General features: G+C 47.3%; 1 protein-coding gene across 17 annotated transcripts in view; it reads right to left on the reverse strand.

The window, feature by feature from the left end:
- Positions 1–21,846, reverse strand: part of ATP2B2 (ATPase plasma membrane Ca2+ transporting 2) — a 563,774-nt gene that overhangs the window by 30,248 nt on the left and 511,680 nt on the right. For all 17 annotated transcript variants that reach the window (XM_029050120.2, XM_029050114.2, XM_039910392.1 and 14 more), the window contains 2 exons: positions 11,346–11,587; positions 10,151–10,385 (listed from right to left, as the gene is read on the reverse strand). In XM_029050120.2, the coding sequence (XP_028905953.1) occupies positions 10,151–10,385; positions 11,346–11,587 (477 nt within the window). The remainder of the gene's footprint in view (positions 1–10,150; positions 10,386–11,345; positions 11,588–21,846) is intronic.

Raw genomic sequence — 21,846 nt, forward strand, 5'->3', positions numbered from 1 at the left:
TAATTTGAAATAATTTCCAAGGCAAAGCGAATATCTACCCAGGGAATATGTAAGAGGCATAATTCGCTCAAGAGTCATTTGTCTGAGAAGCATTTCCACATTTAAATGGATGAAACTGGGTCTGGAGCTGTTGACCAATGCCAGGCATGTTAATCAACTCCTATGCGTCAAATACAGCTGGACCGTAAAACCTGCCATCTTGTCTTAGACAGGCCTTGGAACAGCTGCCCAATGAAAATGGCTCTGGATTCACTGGGCTTCTGTGTCCCATCTGCCTAAAATCCCAATTTCTATCTCCCAAACTCCCTGACAATCAGTGGTAGAACAATTTGGCTTTAGGCTGTGGGCCAAGCTACTGGGTTGAGTCCCTCCCACAACCTGGCACGACCCCATGTATGGGAGCAGGACAGGGGTAATAACTAGGAAGGCCAAAGACCTCTGGGAATTAGAGTTTCAGCCAGAGTTTAGAACCTACACATTGGAAACCCACTAGATTTGAGTTCCTAGAGGACAGAACGTGTCTATCAATTCTGTTGCGTTGTGCTCTTCCAAGCACACAGTACAATAGTCTACATACATAAGTGCTCAATAAATGTCACTGATAAATATCATTGATTGAAACTCAGTAGCAGGCATTCTCCAAACCCACAGCAGCTCTGAATACAGGCATCCAAGGCTTGTTCTCCCCAGAGACAGGAGTAAACCAGGAGGAAGGAAAGCAGCAGGGGTGGGGGATGGGATGGGATGGGGAGGGAGAGAGAAGATGCCAAGCTTCCCCCACAGATTGAGGGACACTGGGGCAGATGCACCGATCATTCATTTATGCTCATTTCAGCCTCTGCTCACAAAATCCACGACTTCAAGAGGTGTTAATCACAGCCAGAGCTTAGTGGCAAGCAGTCATCAACAAGGCAACACCCACCAAGTCATACATTGGCAAGGCAATCCAGGTGCCAACTCCCAACCATTATCCTTGCTTCCCCTCCCCTGAGGCTCCCTGCAGAAGATGAAAAGAGCTCTTCAGCCCCCAGGCCTTCCACAGCTGCCTACATTCTTTCTGTCTTGTCTCAGAGAGCAGAGTCATTAAAATGGAAGCCCTGCCTGACTTGTGCTCCCAAATCTCTCTGGCAGACTCCTGTTGTTTACATACATTTTCCAGTTTCTGGTTGGGCCCTCTGAATTCACGCAGACCATTCCCTGTCTGGACCCAGCCTATATTTCTGCACATACTCCACTCTATCCAAAGGATCCCTTCCCCTTGTCAGGATGCATTCCCCTCTAACCAGTATGTTCAGACCAGTGGACTTGGCTGGCTATGACTGCACCCCAAAGTAGATCCAGTGTGAGCCCCAATGTATCCAGGCGGAGGGGGTAAAATTAATGACCTTAGAATTATGACATTAATCATCCTCATCATCACATGTACTTCGTGATGAGCAATATGCCAGGCAAGGAAGGGCTTTTGCTGATGCCCTGCCCATTCTTTATTTGACTTTGGATGATTTGATATTCTATGTTGCCTGGTGGAAAGATCACAGAACTGGGAGTCAGGAGACCAGGGTTCCAGTCCTGGCTCCACAACTCACCAGCTGTGTGACCTTCAGCAAGTCGCTTAAATTCTTGTGGCCTCGTTTCCTTATCTGAAAAATGGGGATTCAGTATCTCTTCTCCCTCCTACTTAGACAGTGAGCCCTGTGTGGGAGAGGAACTGTGTCCAATCTGATTATCTTGTATCTACCCCGGCGCTTAGTACAGTGCTTGGCACATAGTAAAAACATAATATTACTTTTTTTTAAAGAACTCTTGTTCCCTTCCGCAACTACCGCAGAGAGGAAAAGCTTGGTGAGGGAGCAGAAAGAGAACCTAAGTAGGTTTCACTTCCTCGGCTTTGCCGTATTTTGAGTGTGGGGCATTGTGCTTATTTCTTCCAAGCATGCAAGCCCTCCTAGAGACAGAAACATGAGACAGATTGCCGGCTGTTCATCTACTAGCTGTTCTCAGTCACAAGGTCCTGAATCCCTGTAATAAATGAACCCCTTCATGGCATGCAATGTCTAAGTACCCAGAGTGGGTAGTTGAGGGGCTGCTATTTCAGCCCACTCTACTGTTGTGTGGAGATGTTAAGGGGAAAGAGAGGCACACACACAACTTAACTCACCACACTGAACAGCCCAGGGGCCAGACTGGTCTTTTCTCAAGCTCTGAGGGGGAACTGTGAGTTGAGATGGAGGGGAACCCAAAGAAGTCAGAAGCAAGCCCTAAGCTTGGGAAAGTAATAGTTCGATGGAAATGGAAAAAGAGCTACATTTTCTTGGGCGCTGACAACGAGAACAAGATGCCTTACGGACAAGGGGAGCAAAGACTGGAAAGACACACTGGAAAGAGATGGTTTAAATGCTGTGGGCCAGATTTGTAATTAGGCATAAGTCAAGTGCTGGACAAAAGCAAAGCACAATAAAATGGAAATAGAGTGCCCTTAGTTCTTCCACGGTGCATGTTTTTCTGTGCCTAAGATAGAACACTACTAGGAAGTTGTGAACGTTCTTCCAACATTGTGCGCCTGTTTAGGTGCAGTGCAATTTGATGTCAGAAGAAACAGTTATGCACATGTTCACATCATCAGCAAGGGCCTATCCTTTAGTTCACGTTATCCTTAACATACAGTTCATCAAGAACAGAGCCCCCACTTTATAGGAGAAAAAAGTGTGCTCTGTGTGTGTGTAGGGGGGCGGTGTGGGGGTGTTTGTGTGTGGCTGTATGTGTAAAAATAACCATTGTCCACCCAAGGCTTTCAGAGAGCTTTACAAACAGAACATAAGCTATGAATTCACATGTACACGCAGCACAAAGTCTAGAGGAAAGCAGGCAGCATGTCTAAAGGCAGTTGAGCCAGGCCTACAACTCTTTTTTCAGTTGGATTTCCTGGGGTTTCTCTGAATGCGTCTGCCACAGTCTGACACTTGTGCTCTGTCATTCTAGTGATTTGTGTAGCTGAATGGACAGGGGCAAAGGAGGAATTAGCAAATCAGGCAAGGAGTTGGGGACAATGGAGAGGCAATGCAGTCTTTACAGCCTAGAGAACACTGGGTTTTAAACTCACTCTACACCTGCTGGTAGGGCTGTGGTACCACTCAGTTTAGTCAGGCTAACGCCAATTCAGCGTGGATCAATGATTAGTGCCACAGATTGAATGTCAGGAAGTTCCAGTTTTGTTCAACAATTGACTGCTGGTCGAGCCGTATACCCACCCGAGGCCACTGAAGATCTCTTCTGACGGAGCACTCAGAGCAAGGTGGGAGAGGGGTGCTCTGAAAAAAGGGGATACATGTGTGTGTGCTTGTGGGCATGCATGTGTGTATGGGCCCACTTATTGAGAGGAACAGCTTGCAACCAGCTCAGGAAGCAACACCACATTTCCAGGGGATTCTTTCAGTACGCAGCCCCAGGACTAAGATGCGGACGGAGGGTTAACAACGGCAGTGTTCCTCCAGGTGGAGCTGGAAGGATATGGAAAAATCATCAGCGACAGGTCTGCAGTGGACAAGCAGATTTCACAGGGTGTGTGCCAAGATGCAGACTTGTCCCCGAGGCTGCACTTGCCCCCATCCAAGGCCGAAGCACCGAGCCCCAACTGCACGAGTGCCACACAGCTGGTTGGCCACCAGAAATGCTGTCGGCTCTCCTGGTGAGCCAGGGGGGTCTGGGTGGGCGAGAGGGCTTTTCCGAGGTGGAGCCAGGGAGAGAGCTGGACCGCAGACTTGCTGCTTCTACTCTTTAGGTTGGTACAATGCTGCCTCTGGCCCGGCCCGGAGACCTGTTGGGTTCCCCTCCTCGGCACATGGCTGCACCCCTGCCACAGCTCTAAATGCCTTGCTTCGCTCCTCCCCGTGCCGCCCTGCACAATGCCGGATCTTCTCAGGTTCTTCCACCCCTATTTTGGTTGAGTCAAGTTTTACTTTCACCCCTGAATTAACAACCCTGAGGATGGCACTATGTGGACAATACTAATAGTTTTGGAACCATGTACTATCAACCCTGCCCCCAAGCTGACCTCAGGAACCCTGTCTTTGACTTCAGTGCATTTTAGATGGTTCCCATAGTCCAGCCAAGTGCCTTCCCCTGACTGCCACCTTCGGACAGTCCCAGGGCATTTCACAGAGACTCAGAAGGTTTCAGAGTTCCAAGAGAGGTGCAGAGCACCATGCCAACACCTCTGGGCAGTAGCTGTCAATTGGGTCTTCAATCTCCCAACAAAGGAAGAAATAATAACATTATTAATAATAATAACAACAATAATAATAACTTGAATTGATATAGTGCTTTCACATCACCTCCTCACAGTATCCCTATGAGGTAGGGAGAGGCAGGTAATAATCCCATCTCTGTGGTCCAGGGATGTTAATAATTGACTTGCTCAAGCTCACCCAGCAGACCAGGGGCAAAATTGGGGCTAGAACCCAGGTTGCTTGACTCCCAGCTACATGCTCTTTCATTAGTCTTTATCTCATACCACTTAAGTACCTATCCATAATTGATTTTAATGTCTGTCTTCCCTGCTACACTGTAAGTTCTTTGAGGGTAGGGAATGTATCTACCAACACTGTAGTACTCTACTCTCCCAAGTGCTTAATACAGTGCTCTGCATACAGTAAGTGCTCAATAAATACCATTCACTGATTGATTACACCACATCATTTTCCATGCTGAACTGCAACAGAACATACTCCTCTCAAATCACCCTGTATTAGCTAGCTAATGCGATAGATGTCATTATCAATCGATAGTATTTATTGAGAGGTTATTGTAGTATGTGCTTTTTTTGTACTCAGCACTGGGGTAGATACAAGATAATCAGGTTGGATCCAATTCAAGACCACATGAGGCTCACAAGCTTAATCCCCATTTTACAGATGAGGGTTAGAGAGAAGTAAGTGACTTGCCCAAGATCACACAGCAGAGAAATGGCAGAGCTGGGATTAGAACCCAGGTCCTTCTTACTCCCAGGCCCATGCTCTATCCACTAGGGAACACTTCTTCTCACACTGCTTTGGAGGACAGAGAAGACACAATAATTGTCATATTGTTAAGAGCTTACTATGTTCTAGATATTGTACTAAGCACTGGAGTGGATATAAGAAAATCGGGTTGGACACAGTCCCAGTCTCACATGGGGCTCACAGTCTCAATCCCCATTTTTCAGATGAGCTAACTGAGGCACCAAGAAGGGAAGTGACTTTCCCAAGGTCACACAGCAGACAAGTGGTGGAGCTGGAATCAGAATCCATGCCTTTCTGACTCCCAGGCCTGTGCTCTATCCACTATGCCACGATGATCTCTGCTCTCAAGGAGTTCACAGTCCAGAGTGGGAGAGGGGCACTAAAACTAGTTACAGGCAGGGGGAAGCAACAGAGTTTAAAAGATCTGTATATTAAGTGTGGGAGAGTGGCCGGGAGGGCTGAGTACCCAAGTACGTAGGGGGTGAGTACTCAAGTTCATAGGTGATATGGAACTGTTGAAGAGGCAGTAGGGGGGGAATAGGATGGGGAGATTGATCAGGGAAGGCCTCCTAGAGGATATGTGGTTTCAAAAGGGCTTTGAAGAAGGGAAGAGCAGATGTGAAGGGGAAGGGAGTTTTGGATAGAAAGGAGAGCATGAGGAAGAGGTCGGCGGTGGGAGAGAAGAGAGCGAGGCACAGGGAGTAGGATGGTGTGAAAGGAGTGAAGCGTGTGAGTTGGGTTGTACTGGGAGTGAAGCAGGGATAATTAGGAAGGAGAGAGCTGACTGAATGCCTTAAAACTGAGGAACAGGAGTTTCTGCTTGCTCTCCAGAGGAATGGGCAATTATTGGAGGATTTTGAAGAGAGGGGAGATAAGAGCAAAACTATGTCCATGTTTCCCCACTCCTCAAGAACTCTAGTGGCTGCCCATCCACCTCTTCACATCAAACTCCTCACAATTGGCTTTAAAGCACTCAATCACCTTGCCTCCTCCTATCTTGCCTCACCGATTTCCTACTACAACCCAGCACGCTCACCGCATTTCTCTAATGCAAATCTACTCACTGTATCTCTATCTCATCTATCTGGATGCCATCCCCTTGCTGTCATCCTGTCTTTGGCCTGGAACTCCCTCTCTCTTCATGTCCAACAGTCCACCACTCCCCCCACCTTCAAAGCCTTATGAAAATCACATCTCCTCCCAAAAGGCCATCCCTGACTAAGCCCTCATTTCCCCTACTCCCTTCTGCATTCCCTTTGCGCTTGGATAGGCACCCTTTATTCATCCCACCATCATCCCCACAGCAGTTATGTGCATATTAGTTATTTATTTTAATGTCTGTCTCCCTAGACTGTGAGCTCCTTGTGGACAGGGAGCATGTCTGCCAACTCTGTTACACTGTACTTTCTCAAGTGCTTAGTATAGTGCTCTGCACACAGAAAGTCCTCAATAAATACTGGTGATTGATTGATGTTTTAGAAAAGTGACTTGGGCAGCAGATGGGAGAGGAGAGAGGCTGGAAGCAGGGAGGTCAGCAGGAGGCTGATGCAGTAGTCATTGGCACTGTTAAGAACCCTGCAGATCCCGCAAGAATTTTAGTCAGTCATTTTGTTTCCCCTTTGTTTCATTGAGAGAGGAAAGACTCACTTCAGGTTTTGCCCCATCTGGGGATTCAGTTCTACCAGGACCAGTCGAGAGTGTAGGGTTACATGAAGCGCAGAGCTCACTGCAGGAGGACAACCTAAAATGCACCCAAACTGCAGGCCCTCATCTCAGATGGAGATCTGAGATCGGCTGTGTGACTGTGGGCAAGTCACTTAACTTCTCTGTGCCTCAGTTCCCTCATCTGTAAAATGGGGATTAAGACTGTGAACCCCACGTGGGACAACCTGATTCCCCTATGTCTACCCCAGCGCTTAGAACAGTGCTCGGCACATAGTAAGCGCTTAACAAATACCAACATTATTATTATTATTATCTGAGATTCCACTGATCTCTCGGAATGAAGGAAGATGTAGTCTGACCTTCACTTACTAAAATGGACCCTGGGTCTGCAGTGGAAGAAAGATGTTCCTAAAGATTTCTTCCTCCTGGAAACTTAGTGGTCTGGGGGGATGAGCTGCCTCAAAACAAGTGAGCACCACTGAGTCACTGCTCTTCCTCTGATAGCAGAGGGAAGAGCTTAACTAAACACAAGTTAAAGACAAGTCTAGTTGAATATCAGGGGTCCTAAGGCACTAAATTAATCTTTTCTGGTAGAACAATTCAGGGCTAGGCCTGGACATTTTATTGGCCTGTGCCACCATCTGAGCAGGCCCTGCTTGGGTGCTGTTTATAGCACCCATACTGCCCTCTGAATTGGGTTTACTCAGTACCAGAGTGGGAATGAATGGTCCCTGGAACACAGTCACTCTGTGGGATCACCCTCCCTACCTCAGGCCATCACTGCCCAGCTGGGCAGGAGCAAGTTCAGGGGATGAGAGGAAAATGCTACATGAGTCAGAGACTTGAGCCCTGTCTCTCTCACCTGTTTCTCTAATGCATTCAAAGAGAAAGGGATGTCCTTCTACCCATCCCCTAACACTTACTAACTCCTCAGAACCTCATATTCACTCCCAGTTACTGACCACCTCATTAACGTTTAGGTCTCATTCCTGAGGTCAATTTAAGGCACTGGTGGGCCATGATGGGAATCAGGAGTTTGCCATTTTTCCTCCCTCCCCAGGGCATTGGAGCCTCAAGCTCAGCATGCGTCCTCCCCTCTTGCTGATTTTTAGATTGGGGCAAGCAACCTGGTAGAATGGTCAGAGCAGAGGATTGGGAGGGATGCAGTGGTGCTGACAAGAACAGTGGCCCTCCAGAGTGGACGGCCTAATCCCAGCCCATGCTTCCACCCTCAGAAGGAGCAATTTCTGGCCCCAAATGCCTCTCCTGACACTTGATCCCATTCCCCTACCCAGGTCCTTCGCCTCTGCTGCTCAGCAACTCTAGCCAGGAGAAATTTCATTGGGTGGTGGAGCCTGGGAGAGGTGGCACTGTTCAGCTTCCCAGCACCTTCCCCAGTTAGCAAATGACGGGCCAGTTAGCAAGCCCTTCTGCCGAGGAAGGGGTTTAGATTGTGGCTAATTGGACCTTCGCGGACATGGCAACAAGAAAAGGGCATTACATATAAAAGGGCACAAAGCATAGTTGTGATTATGCTGATCACATTATCACAGAACCTTTAAGAACTGTGGAACAAACCTTTTTCCAAAATGCCAAAGTACATGTCGACCTCTTCGTGTTCACTACGTGCTCACACACATACACACTCTCTCTCACACACACACACACCCACGAGCAGAAGCATATATTCAAGGACAAGACAGACTCTCATTGGAGTCATACTAACACAATGTTAACACCTAAACAGAGCCAGAGACAGAACTGTTTGCCTAACAGAGGGCTTAAGCATAATTTTTGTCTGTGTTCTTCAAGTAAGATTTTTAATAAAGCAGGGCTTTTACTTCCCAGATAGAGAAACACCAACTTTCCATTTTGCTCCTCTGTACAAATTACCTTTTTCAGCCCGAAAATGAAAAGTTCATTTGTTTAGCTATCTCTAGGGAAACAAATATTCAGGTAATTTGTTTTTATCGAGATGCCATGGCAATCACACATTTGTCTTTCCAAATCTTCCTAAATTAAGAAATTCTCATTTTATGAGACAGTTGTTTATTTTACAGAGATTTTTCAGATTGACGTCTTACTGATAAAAAGAATCACCTCAGGGTGCAAGGGCCAGAGAATAACGATGAAAACTATTAAAAACTGAGCTCCAGCAATAAATCATCAAATAGCAGAAACAGGAAAGAACCAATTTGAGCACAAGTCTCATACCGATCCTGAATGTCTGTCTGCCATGCGGTTTTTGCTGAGCCAGGTGAGCCAGGGCTCCACAAATAAGGCCCAGCCATAGAAACATTCTGCGGCTGTGGCTCTGGCTCCCTGTGGGTGGCATTTTGGTCCTGCCAGACCGAGAGTCTGGGCTGAATTGCCAAGATGAATCTGAGGGCTGAAGTAGCCAGGGCCCAAGCCGCTAAGAGCAGGAGAAATCAGCAAGAACCCCTACCTACTACCTACAGCTTCCAGGGGGTCTCCCTGGGCAGCCCCATGAAGGACACCTTCAGTGTAGACTACTGGAAAGAGCCCGGGCCTGGGAGTCAGAGGACCTGGGTTCTGATCCCGGCTCCACCACATTCTGCTGCGTGACCTTGGGCTCACCCCCTTGGTTCCCTCATCTGTAAAATGGATATTAAAGTTGTAAGCCCCATGTGGGACGTGGACCATGTCCAACTTGGTTATCTTGTAAATACCCCAGCGCTCAGTACAGTACCTGGCACATAATAAGTGCTTAAATGCCATAGGAAAAAAATCTCACCCAGGTGGTTCAAACGTGTGGGTGACGATGGTAAAGTTTACAACTGAGAGAGGAAGCGGCAACCTTCTACAAGGTACAGCTAGCCACAGCCATCACCTGAGGCTTTAGGTGTAGTCAGGGGCCATGGAGAGAGTGAACTTCAGTGGTAAAGGATGTTTCCACTAGATTTGTAAGATCTTCAAGGGCAGAGATTGTGTCTACTAACTTTATTGTGTCACATTCTTTCAACCACTTAGTACGATATTCTGCCCATAGTAAATGCCAGTGGTTGATTGATTGCATCCCCTTAAATGAGAGGGCAGAGTAGTCCTGTTGGCTGCCAGATTCTCCAGCCGTCTCTCCCAACCATCAGCATCACCTAGGCCAGCTCGCTTCCTTCCACCCAGCCCCTAATGTGCTGGGACCCTAAGGAAGTCCCCAGAACCATTCTGCTAGGATCAGCTCAAAATGAAACAGAGATCCTCTTTCACCAAGGGGGTGAAACAGATACCCTTTGGTGTCTCGATGAAGCAGCAGCCCCAAACACCCCATGATTTCTTGGAGGGTCCTCACATTCTCATCTCACCCCTCGGGAGACAATCTTATAGGTGGATCAGCAATCCAGTGGGGTCCCCTCCTGGTTCCTTTGTGAGAGGCAGGGACCTATAAGGGGTTCATGTTGCCTCAAGACCAGTGGCACTGAAGGTCCCCGATGCCCCAGGCTGCAACACCTGCCCGCCGGCCCGGGACCTACCTCTGGTCTCACAGGGTCTTCAATGCCAACCACGCAGATGCAAGTCAGGTCATTGAGGATGTCATTCTCATTTTCCCAGTCAGGCTCGGGGCTGCTGGGGAAGTCTCGATAACCGACACAGATGGTCCGAAGTCCGTCACAGGCCATTGGCTCAATCACCTTCTTCACCATCTCGTCCCGGTCACGGGGACGGAAGACCCGGGGTTCTCCGGCCGCGCTGAGGATTTTACAACACCTGGGCCAGAAGGAGACGATGACTCTGCTGTTGCAGAGAGGCCACCAAACCAGGCCATCTGTGACACAGTGCTGTTTGGCTACAACCAGTCAGATACTCCAAACTCCTCAACAATCATGAGACAGGTAGGCCCTTTCACAAGATTTCTTTACCCTTCTGGCCAGCAGGGTCCTTTGAGAACATTTGGGTTTCAGGGCTCTAAGTGTGCTCCCCAGGGCCAGAAAGAGTCGATAGCTTTTCCAGTGCTCTGACCTATCCATAGAGAGGAGCACAGTCTGCCCCTAGCCATCTTTGGCAGGGTGGGCAAGCCCATGGTTTATAATCGGTGGTGGTGCTGAAGCTCACCCCCGGGCTCTATGGTTTTCACATGGCAAAAGCCAGGACTAAAATCAAATAGTGGAATGAATTCCTGGGAAAAGGGAAACTAGAGTAGCAGACAGAGAGAGAGATGGGGAGAGAGAGAGAAAGAGTGTGTGTGTGTGTGTGTGTGTGTGTCCACTTATGAGTTTTCATCTGTGAGTTCAGGTGGTACAGGGGCTGTGTCCAATCCAATTGTATTTTAGTTATCCCAGGACTTAGGGAGCTTGGCCCATAGTAAGCACTTACCACATATCACAATTATTACAGTTACCATCATTATTACTATTATCATTATCCAGGCAGTATGGACTGGTTAAGGAGTTATGGAGAGGAAGTTGATTTCAACTTCTTGGGTTGGAAATTCCTGCCCCTCAGGAGCTATCGGGAAGTGGGAAACCAGCCCTCCCCTGCCATACTGCCCCAGAAGAAGGGTGGTGCTACTTGATCCAAGTCCAGTACAAGGGCTTGTGCACTCCTTTCTTCAGGTATCCCTTGAGAGCCAATGAGAGCCTATTTCAGTCCCACCCTACCTCCCCTTCCTATTCTAGGCCCATCCACTGGGGCCCTGGGGTCTCGGGGCCCTGCACCAGGGAAACTTACTTTTTCAGAACAATCTCAGAAGCCCCTTTGCTGTACATCCGGAAGCTCCCATCTGGCATCTTGATCACTGTGCTCATGGACTTCCTCACAGAATTGAACGTGTATACCTTGTACAGCTTCTCCTCGGGCATCTGGTTCCTCACGGGCTGGTAATCCTGTTTCAGGTCCAGGACGAATCCCAGCAAGCCACATTCGGTCTTGTTCCCCACCTGGCGGGGCAAGGCACCCTCCTTCTCTGGGGGCTGAGGGAGAAAGCAGGACACAGCTCAGTTTCCTTTCCTCTCTAGCCTCAATCAGGACAAATTTACTCAAGGCTCAGGTCCTAGGGAGACCATAGCCTCTAGGCTAAACACACTCCCTCTCTTCAGAAGTAAATCATTTCCTAGGCTTAAGAAAAAGAGAGCACTCAATTTTTAAAGAAACAATAACACCACTTGAATGTCTAGACCATCTTTTTACCGAGGATTGTGGCAGGCTTGTTGCATCTTGCTAGATAAACTCCAGGTTGTTCGGTTATTATCGTTGAGTACATCTGATGCCTGGCGTTGCGTAAGAATGGGCTGTCTCGAGTGTGCATGTGGACCTCTGTGAGCCTAGGTGAGGAAGGGAAAATGGGTCTCCCCTTCCCAACCTCTCAGTTTTGTCGGGGAACTGCTTAGGGGTGGGGAGACCGATCCTACAAGAGTGTCTGTCTCTTGTCTGCTTCCTTCTCAGAGGAACTGCAGCAGCGGCAGTGCCAGGCCCTGTCACCTGTGTGGCGATTATCTGCTCAAAGCAGACATATTCATTCAATTCATTCAATCGTATTTATTGTGCAGAGCACTGTACTAAGCGCTTGGAAAGTACAATTCGGCAGCAGATAAAGACAACCCTTACCCAACAACGGGCTCACAATCTAGAAGAAATAATAATAACGATGGTATTTGTTAAGCGCTTACTATATGCCAGATCTACATCTCCGCCCCCAGATCTACATCTCCGCCCCATCCTCTCCCCCTCCCTTCAGGCTCGCATCTCCTCCTGCCTCCGGGATGTCTCCACCTGGATGTCGGCCCGCCACCTAAAACTCAACATGAGCGAGACTGAGCTCCTCATCTTCCCTCCCAAACCCGGTCCTCTCCCAGACTTCCCTATCACCGTGGATGGCACGACCATCCTTCCCGTCTCTCGGGCCCGCAATCTCAGTGTCATCCTTGACTCGTCTCTCTCGTTCACCCCACACATCCGATCCATTACCAAGATCTGCCGGTTTCACCTTTACAATATCGCCAAGATCCGCCCTTTCCTCTCCACCCAAATGGCTACCTTACTGCTATGGGCTCTCGTTATATCCCGGCTAGACTACTGTGTCAGCCTTCTCTCTGATCTCCCTTCCTCCTCTCTCGCCCCGCTCCAGTCTATTCTTCACTCCGCTGCCCGGCTCGTCTTCCTGCAGAAACGATCTGGGCAAGTCACTCCCCTTCTTAAACAACTCCAGTGGTTGCCTATCAACCTCCGCTCCAAACAAAAACTCCTCACTCTAGGCTTCAAGGCTCTCCATCACCTCGCCCCTTCCTACCTCTCCTCCCTTCTCTTTCTACCACCCACCCTGCACGCTCCGCTCCTCTGCCGCCCACCTCCTCACCGTCCCTCGGTCTCGCCTATCCCGCCGTCGATCCCTGGGCCATGTCCTCCCGTGGTCCTGGAACCCCCTCCCTCCTCACCTCCGCCAAACTGATTCTCTTCCCCTCTTCAAAACCCTACTTAAAACTCACCTCCTCCAAGAGACCTTCCCAGACTGAGCTCCCCTTCTCCCTCTACTCCCTCTACCACCCCCCCTACACCTCTCCGCAGCTTAACCCTCTTTTCCCCCCATTTCCCTCTGCTCCTCCCCCTCTCCCTTCCCATCCCCTCAGCACTGTACTCGTCTGCTCAACTGTATATATTTTCATTACCCTATTTATTTTGTTAATGAAATGTACATCACCTTGATTCTATTTAGTTGCCATTGTTTTTACGAGATGTTCTTCCCCTCGACTCTATTTATTGCCATTGTTCTTGTCTGTCCGTCTCCCCCGATTAGACTGTAAGCCCGTCAAACGGCAGGGACCGTCTCTATCTGTTGCCGACTTGTTCATTCCAAGCGCTTAGTACAGTGCTCTGCACATAGTAAGCGCTCAATAAATACTATTGAATGAATATGCCGAGCACTGTTCTAAGCGCTGGGATAGATGCAAGGTAATTAGGTTGTCCCATGTGCGGCTCACAGTCTTAATCCCCATTTTACAGATGAGGTAACTGAGGCATAGAAAAATAAAGTGACTTGCTCAAAGTCACACAGCTGACAAGTGGTGGAGCCGAAATTAGAACCCACCTCTGACTCCCAAGCCCGTACTCTTTCCACTAAGCCATGCTGTTTCTACACAGACATATACCGACTTCAAACAGAACAGAGAGTCAGGGAGGGGCTGGAGGAGGCTTGCTCTCTCCTTTAAGATTCCTGAGGGTGTGTGTGTACCCTGCCTGGTGCCTTTCCATCCAACAACCCTAGGCATTCCCTGGGGCATCCAAGCTGTGGAGACTGGACTCTGGGGCACTTGACTGGGGCTCAGAAGAATTCTGGCGAGTAGGTTTCTGGTTCCCACAGACGCCCTAGTCAGGAGAGGCATCTGGTTCATTTCTGAAAGCCTCCATTCCTCCCTAGGACGCAGCCTGGAACTGCCATCCTCCCCTGCTCTGGAAATGGGATCTGAATGTATTTTAGCCACCTGGTCAGGCTGGGAGATGGCCAAGGCCAACTCTGGCCCAACTCTGCCTCAGAATGCGTGGCAGAAGAGCAGGCAGGAGCAGGCAGGAGCAGACTGTTTTGTGCAGGACAGACCTAAGAATGCCTCGATGGCAGGGCTGTTCTGAAATAATAGATATGCTTCTGAAAGGGAGAGCACGAAAGAGTTTCATTTCTGTAACATTAAGGGGAGACCCATTCTAGGCCCTTGCATTAAGTGAGCCACTGGGGGCTTCCCATCTCAGGGAGCTGGAGGTTTTTCGAGCAGGGGTCGGCAAGGTTCTACCTGGATGACTCCAGCCTTTCCCCCCCACCCCACCTCTACTGCTGGAGATTCTACACTGGGGTCCCAGGGAGGGGGGAACAGGGATGAGGCAGAAGGCCAATGGAACCGGACGGCAACCATGCCAGATTTGCAGAGAATTTGGAGAGTGAATTAGGCACCAGTTCCAGACACTGTACGCCCAGGTCCGATTCAAGTCTGTTGCATCCCTGTCTTGCCCAAATATGGAGCCGTTTCATCTCAGTTGCAATAGCTGATGTGTTTAAAACACGAATGCTGTGCAGTAGAGGAAGGGACTCTGCCACAGAGGCAGCTCCTCACAAAGTAGGAGCAGCAGCAGCAGAAGCAGGAGTTAGCGACTGCTGCAGAGAGTTTTTTTTGAAGTTGAAACAAACTCAAGTGGTGCCGGCTTCTGTCCTTCTGTTCTGAATGCAACCGTCTTTGGGTTACGGAGAAAGTGTACACTCTGACCCTCATCACAAACACAAGGTTGCTAAGTAGATCTCCCTTCAAGAGTCATTTAACCAAGATGGAGGAAAAGGGAAATTTATCAGTCTGTTGGCCAAATTAGGGAACCAGCATAAACTTCCTGGCTTCAGATGCTTGCTATGTAAAACTCCAAAATGTCTTCAAATAAATTCCAATTGGAAAAAGATGGATTTGGCGGTGTCACTGTTTCAGGTACACGGGAAAACAAACTTAAATGGCTCATTTGCCTCAGCAGTAAATTTCATATGATTGGGTAATTAACCTTCCACTATTTTGCAGTTTATCGTGTGCTTTTATGGACTAACCATTTTTCACAGGAAAGAAAACGACAATAAACAGAGCGCTTAAATAAAAATGCCTAATTGCTTCTAAACCCCAGAGAACCAAGCAACTCAGCTTAAGAAAAATGAGCATTTTATTCCTCTCTATGAAATATTTTAATTTTCTTTTTAAAAGGATTAAAAACCATCTGTGGTTGGAAACTGCAGAGCTGCCTACTTTTTCAAATGGATTTGTTTCAAAGATGAAGTTTAATTCTAGAAAGGCTGTTCATGACAACTGCATGTAACACAAGAGATTGGGCTTTTATGGAGTTTAGGGGAGAAATCACCAGGAATCTCTAGGATTTTCATATGCTGTGAAGGGCTCATCTATGAATGGAAAAGAGGAAAATGCCCACTCAAAACGCACCTGCCACTTTATGATCCGGAATAATCACTTAAAAAGTATTTTTCTAACAATCTAAATAGAAATCATGTTTCCACCCTCCCACCTCAGCCCCCACCCCCACCCCCTGACACCTCCAAACCCAGCCTCCACCCCCACCCCCACAGAAGGAAGTTGCTGGGATTTTTACTTTTTACTTGAGTTATAAAAGGGTTACTTGGGTTATATAAGACGCCTGGAAAAAGGGACATCAGGAGGAGACTCTAGCAGCAAGTACATATTTTTGTTCTGATTGAAAACCGGGCTGCTATGAGCAGATAGAGACTCTGCTCTTCCTTTTCTAGAGGGTTTTGACTGCATTTCCTAAATTAAAGCAGATCTGAATCCAAATAAACCAACTATATCAAAAATTCCCAATTCCTCAGGAAGTCCCCACAGCATTCCTGGAGCTTTCCTGAGGCACTTTTGACCCCAGCCCAGATTGACTATCTCTGTTTCCCTTTCTAGCCCAGAGCTCATATTTAACGCATCAATCAGTTTTGCTTGCCGAACCTCTAGGGTCAACTCTTGTCTCTGATGGCTGAAGAGTGGGGGAAGATACAAGGGTGAGAGAAGGGAGAGAGTTGGCCAAGGTGTAGCGAAGTCCCCTTACTTAGAAAATCAGGGTGGCCCAAACAATTCATCCTTACTTAACATCTAGGTTTCTGGGAGGGGGCTTCTTAAACAACCACCTCCCATAAAAATCCCCCATACTTTCAAGTAGCACCTCTCATTTCTTACATGGATTCCTGGGGTTCAGTAGAGTGTTCATCTGGGAAGGAGCCCAAAGTCTGGTACCAAGGTTTGGGGAAAGTGAAGGTATCCTGACATCACAGCCTCAGCTAGAAAAATTCCCTGGATTGGGGGCTAATGCTAAAAGGATGCCTGTCCCTCTCCCCACTCTCCCCTATCTTCTGCTCTAGGTAATACTTGCCGAGAGCTAGGAGAAAGCCGTAACAACAAAGAGGATGGAGAACAAAGGTCTCATCTTTTAATGCTTCTAGCAGCCAGGTTTTTTTGGAAAAAAAAATGCATTTTTCACCCTACCATTACCTTCCTCGGGGTCTGAGGTTAAAAAGGAGAAATTTCTCAATTAAGGAGATAAGCACTGACTTCCCTATCACATTACTACTTGAACGAAGACAACGTTTATTTCCCAAGCTACAAGAACTCTGGATCCTTATATATACTTTGGGGGAATGTTTGGATAAGGATTTATTTCAGGTATGATTTCAACAGGCATCAAATCCAAGACTTTCAGCAGTGTTGACATTTAAAAAGCCAGGTGCTGTGAAAGCCTTTCCAAATTCTAATCTGCTAAAGTTCCCACTGAGTATTAATTTTTTATGATATTTCTTAAGCGTTTACTATGTGCCAGGCAGTGTACTAAACACTAGGGTAGATATAAACTAATCAGGCTGGACAAAGTCCCCGTTCCACATGGAGCTCAACCCATTTTACAGATGAGGTAACTGAGGCACAGAGAAGTTAAGTGACTTGCCCAGAGTCACACAGCAGACAAGTGGGGGGGCAGGGTTAGAACCCAGGTCCTTCTGACTCCCAGGCCTGTGCTCTATCCACTAGGCCATGGTGCTTCTCTTAATTCTTTATGGATGAAAGCTTGATGAAAAGGCTTTTCTAGCCAGAACATCAGGTCCATAAATTTCGTTTAAGAAGACACCAAACAACGAAGGAAAAGCACCGATAGCCATTATTTCCAAGCCAGAATAGCCCTGAGAAGTCTTTTCCTTAGCTACAGATACTTTTCTAGATTAAAAGTCCTTTTGGAGTCATTTTAGAGTTACACATGTATGGCTGTCCTAGGTTTATGAAAATTTAGCGACTGGTGGGGAGAACCTATGTCTATGTGCAAATGTGGCTGAAAAGAGTGAGGCATCCAACCAAATTGTTTGCACCTAAGGATAGATTTTACTATACTCATTGGTTTGTCCAATACAGGGCCTGTTTCTGTTCCTGAGGCTGCCTCTTGATCTTCAGAGAGCCTTTGCTAAAGGAGAGCAGACCCCTTTCCAATTGCTGCTGCCAGATGCTATAATACATTCTTTTCCCGTGCCCTGCCCAGTAGAGCTGGGTTGGTGTGAGCATTGTTTTAATGCTGGTGAATTGAGTATGATCCAATGAATCAATGGCATTTATTGAGCAGTTACTGTGTGCAGAACAGTGTACTAAGCACTTGGGAGAGTACAATGTGGGAGAGTTCCCTGCCCACAATCAATCAATCATATTTATTGAGCACTTACTATGTGCAGAGGACTAAACTAAGAGCTTCAGAGAGTATAGCAGAATTAGCAGACAGGTTCCCTGCCCTTAACAAGCTTACCGTCTAGAGGGGGAGAAAGACATTAATATGAATAAGTAATTTATAACATACAATTTAAAGATATGGATATAAGTGCTGTGGGGTTTGGGGTAGGGCGAATTTCAAATGTCCAAAGGTCACAGATTTGAGTATAATAGGTGATGCAGAAGGGAGAGCAAAATGGGGACAAGAGGGTTTAATCGTGGAAGACCGCTTGGAGGAGGTGTGGCCTTAATAATGCTTTGAAGTTAGAGAGAGTTGTGGACTGGTGTAGATGGAGGGGGAGGGAGTTCCAGGCTAGCGGAGGGATGTGGGAAAGGGGTCGATGGCGAGATAGATGAGATTAGGCTGGCGCTAGAGGAGCGGAGTGTACAGGCTAGGCTGTAGTAGGAGATTAGTGAGGTGAGGTAGGATGGGGCAAACTGATTGAGTGCTTTAAAGCCAATGTTAAGGAGTTTTGTTTGATGTGGAGGTGGATGGGCAGCCATTGGAGGCTCTTGAGGAATGGGGAGCCCTGGACTGAATATTTTTGTTAATAAATTATCCAGGCAGCAGAGCGATTATGGATTAGATGTGGGGAGATACAGAAAAGCAGGAAGGTCAGTGAGGAAGCTGATACGGTAGTCAAGGTAGGCTATCATAAGTGCGTGGATCAGCGTAGATCCTTTCTAAACTCCCAACCTCCTGTCTCTCTCCACTTCAGTCTATACTTCACTCTACTGACTGGATTATCTTTTTACAGAAACTCTCTGGGCATGTCACCGCCCCTCCTCAAAAATCTCCAGTGGTCACCTGTCAATCTTCATATCAAAAAAAACCTCCTCACTATTGACTTCAAAGCCATCCATCACCTTGCTCCATCTTACCTCACCTCCCTTCTCTCCTTCTACAGCCCAGCCCGCACATTCCACTCTTTTGCCGCTAACCTCCTCACTGTACCTCGTTCTCGCCTGTCCCGCCATAGACCCCTGGCCCACGTCCTACTTCTGGCCTGGAATGCCCTCCCTCCTCACATCCACCAAACTAACACACTTCCTCCCTTCAAAGCCCTAATGAAAACTCACCTCCTCCAGGAGGCTTTCCCAGACTGAGCCCCCCTTTTCCTCTGTTTCTCCTCCCTTCCACATCGCCCCTACTCCCTCCCTCTGCTCTACCCCTCTCCCCGCCCCACTGCACTTGTGTATATATGTACATATTTGCTCTGCACACAGTAAGCGCTCAATAAATACGATTGAATGAATGAATGAAATAATAGCGTGGATGGAGAGGAAAGGGCAGATTTTAGCAGTGTTGTAAAGGTACAACGTACAGGATTTGGTGAAAGATTGAATATGTGGATTGAATGAGAGGTGAACTGAGGATAATGCCAAGGTTAGGGGCTTGTGAGACAGGAAGGCTGGTGGTGCTGTCTACAGTGATGGGAAAGTAAAGGGGAGGACATGGTGGGTGGGAAGATGAGGTGCTCCGTTTTGGACATATCAAGTTTGATGTGTCAGCAGGACATCCAAGTAGAGATGTCTTGAAGTCAGGAGGAAATGTGTGAATGCAGAAAAGGAGAGGGGTCATGGCTGGAGAAGTAGATTCCAGGGCCTTATTGTTGGTAGTCTTGTCCTACCATTTGACATTGAGTATGGTTTGTAGAAGACATTGATCAAACTACTCTGGAAGCTGGACATGTCTTCTTTAGTAGTTTCTGTTCTCCCAGCCATAGAAGAAGTTGGACACACCAACCGTCTTCAGACCTTCTAGACCTTCAATTTGATGTGGTACTTGATGCCTTATGTTGCCACCCTCTATCTTACAGTCCTTCTGGAAAAAGCTATGCTGGTCTTTTTGATTTTCTTTTCTATCTATTTGTGCATCATTGGACAGTACTACTACTAGTAATGATGATGGTATTATACTGCCGAGGTAACAGAATGTGGTAAGTGACCTTTGGTTGTAGGTAGGATTTCCCAGGTGTGAGCTGGTACATCATTTGAATTTTATTCCAATTTACTGTTGGTCCATAGCAATGTGCTGAATCTGGAAAACGATTCATAATCATTGGCATGTCTTTTTGTATATGTGCCCCTAGAGCCCAGTCATCTGCATATAGCAATATTTGAACCACTGCGCAAAGGCTTTTGAAGATGCTCACAGCCTGTCGAGCTGGAAGAATTTTCCAGCAGATCAGTGAGGTACAAAAAGGTCAGCCACCTTTTCTTCATGATCCACAGGGTTTTGTGTCTGTCAGTGTTCTAGTTTTCTTGTCAAATGTTTCAGAAAAACATTCCACCACAGGGCATTATTTCCAACCCCTGATACCAAGGCCCAGTCCAACTACTATTTGCACTGTGAATCCCCACTAAGGCAGTTTTTATCCTTTAACCAGAGGCAGACTATTCAGCTCTACATCACTTGCTAATCGGAAACCACTGTCTAATCACTGCAAGATAAATGGCCCATTGTAATTCTGTAATAGAATGGTGAGACATTACCCATCAAGATGGGGAGGTTAAGACAGCAGTAATGATGTGGCTCGGTGAGTTGGCCTCATGCTGACTTCAATCCACATGACACGAATGAGAAAGAACATGTAATGGAAATGAGCAGTCCTGGAATTCCCAGCAGGGTGATTACAGTAGCAAATAGTGTCATGCATGAAGAACCCACCAAAAACCCGGTGAGGAAAGCCCCCATTCCTGGCTCACTGCCTTTCTGTTTATCACCCTCGAGGCTGGTCTCTCATTGGGTTCAAATGTTCAACACCTGCACTCTGTGGCAGCTTTGTCATTCCTAGGATCACCTGCGGTCAATCTGAGGAAAGCACCTACTACAGCACTGGGATCCATTCAGGCTAATAGCCTGAGGTCACGTTCCCACAACCACCATTACCATCACAATGGCTGATCAGATTATCCGGCATCTACTCCAGGGTTTAGAACAGTGCTTGGGACATGGTAAGTACTTAGTAAAGCAAATCCCATCATAAAATATTTATTGATCACCTAGCGGTGTGTGCTACACTGGTCATAGTCCATGCCAATAATATAGGCGGCACTCCAAGTCCCTGATTAACTCATCCAAAGCCTGGGAGCTTTGTTTTTAGGTCAGTCGGATGTCTGTGGGAGGCAATTCTTCCTAATCAAATATGGCTAAACAGCTTAATAACTAGCGACTGGCCTAAATATCTGGATCCCTTCCCTTTAATAGGCTCCCGGAAGAGAAAAGGATTATGCTGCCATATAAATCCACAGTTAGACTCTGAAATAGGCTTGAGGAATTGTTCTCTCAACTTCGAAGGTCAAAATCAGCAATGATTCTGTTTCTGGACAAGTGTTTTTCAATCATTTTGGTCATCTATCACAGACGATCCCTTAGAATTCCCATTTTATAGATGAGGAAATTGGGAGGTCAGAGAGCATCCTAAAGAACCATGGCAACGCAGCTAGCCAGATGAAGTCAGATTCTCCTAAGACAGATATTACGTTTCTATAGCTAGACCTTAGCTTATTACTGAAATGATCTCTCATGAATACACCCATGCCTCTCAGTGGGACAATCTGATTTGTCTCTATGCTTAAGGTGGCTGATATATGGTCAAATACAAAGGAAGACAGAAAAATACAGGGTAGGAAATTAGCTAGAAAGAACTGCTCCTAGACAGCAGCGAGGCCAGAGGTGGAAGGGACTTGGGGCTGCAGTGGCCTCCCAGAGACAGAGGGTGGTTGAGGGACCCAGGGAAGACCTTCTCACTTGGCCTCAATCTCATCTATCTAATAATAATAATAATAATGTTGGTATTTGTTAAGCGCTTACTATGTGCCGAGCACTGTTCTAAGCACTGGGGTAGATACAGGGTAATCAGGTTGTCCCACGTGAGGCTCACAGTTAATCCCCATTTTACAGATGAGGTAACTGAGGCACAGAGAAGTTAAGTGACTTGCCCACAGTCACA

Source organism: Ornithorhynchus anatinus, chromosome X1 (genome assembly GCF_004115215.2).
Source record: "Ornithorhynchus anatinus isolate Pmale09 chromosome X1, mOrnAna1.pri.v4, whole genome shotgun sequence".
In the NCBI taxonomy this organism is placed as follows: Eukaryota; Metazoa; Chordata; class Mammalia; order Monotremata; family Ornithorhynchidae; genus Ornithorhynchus; species Ornithorhynchus anatinus.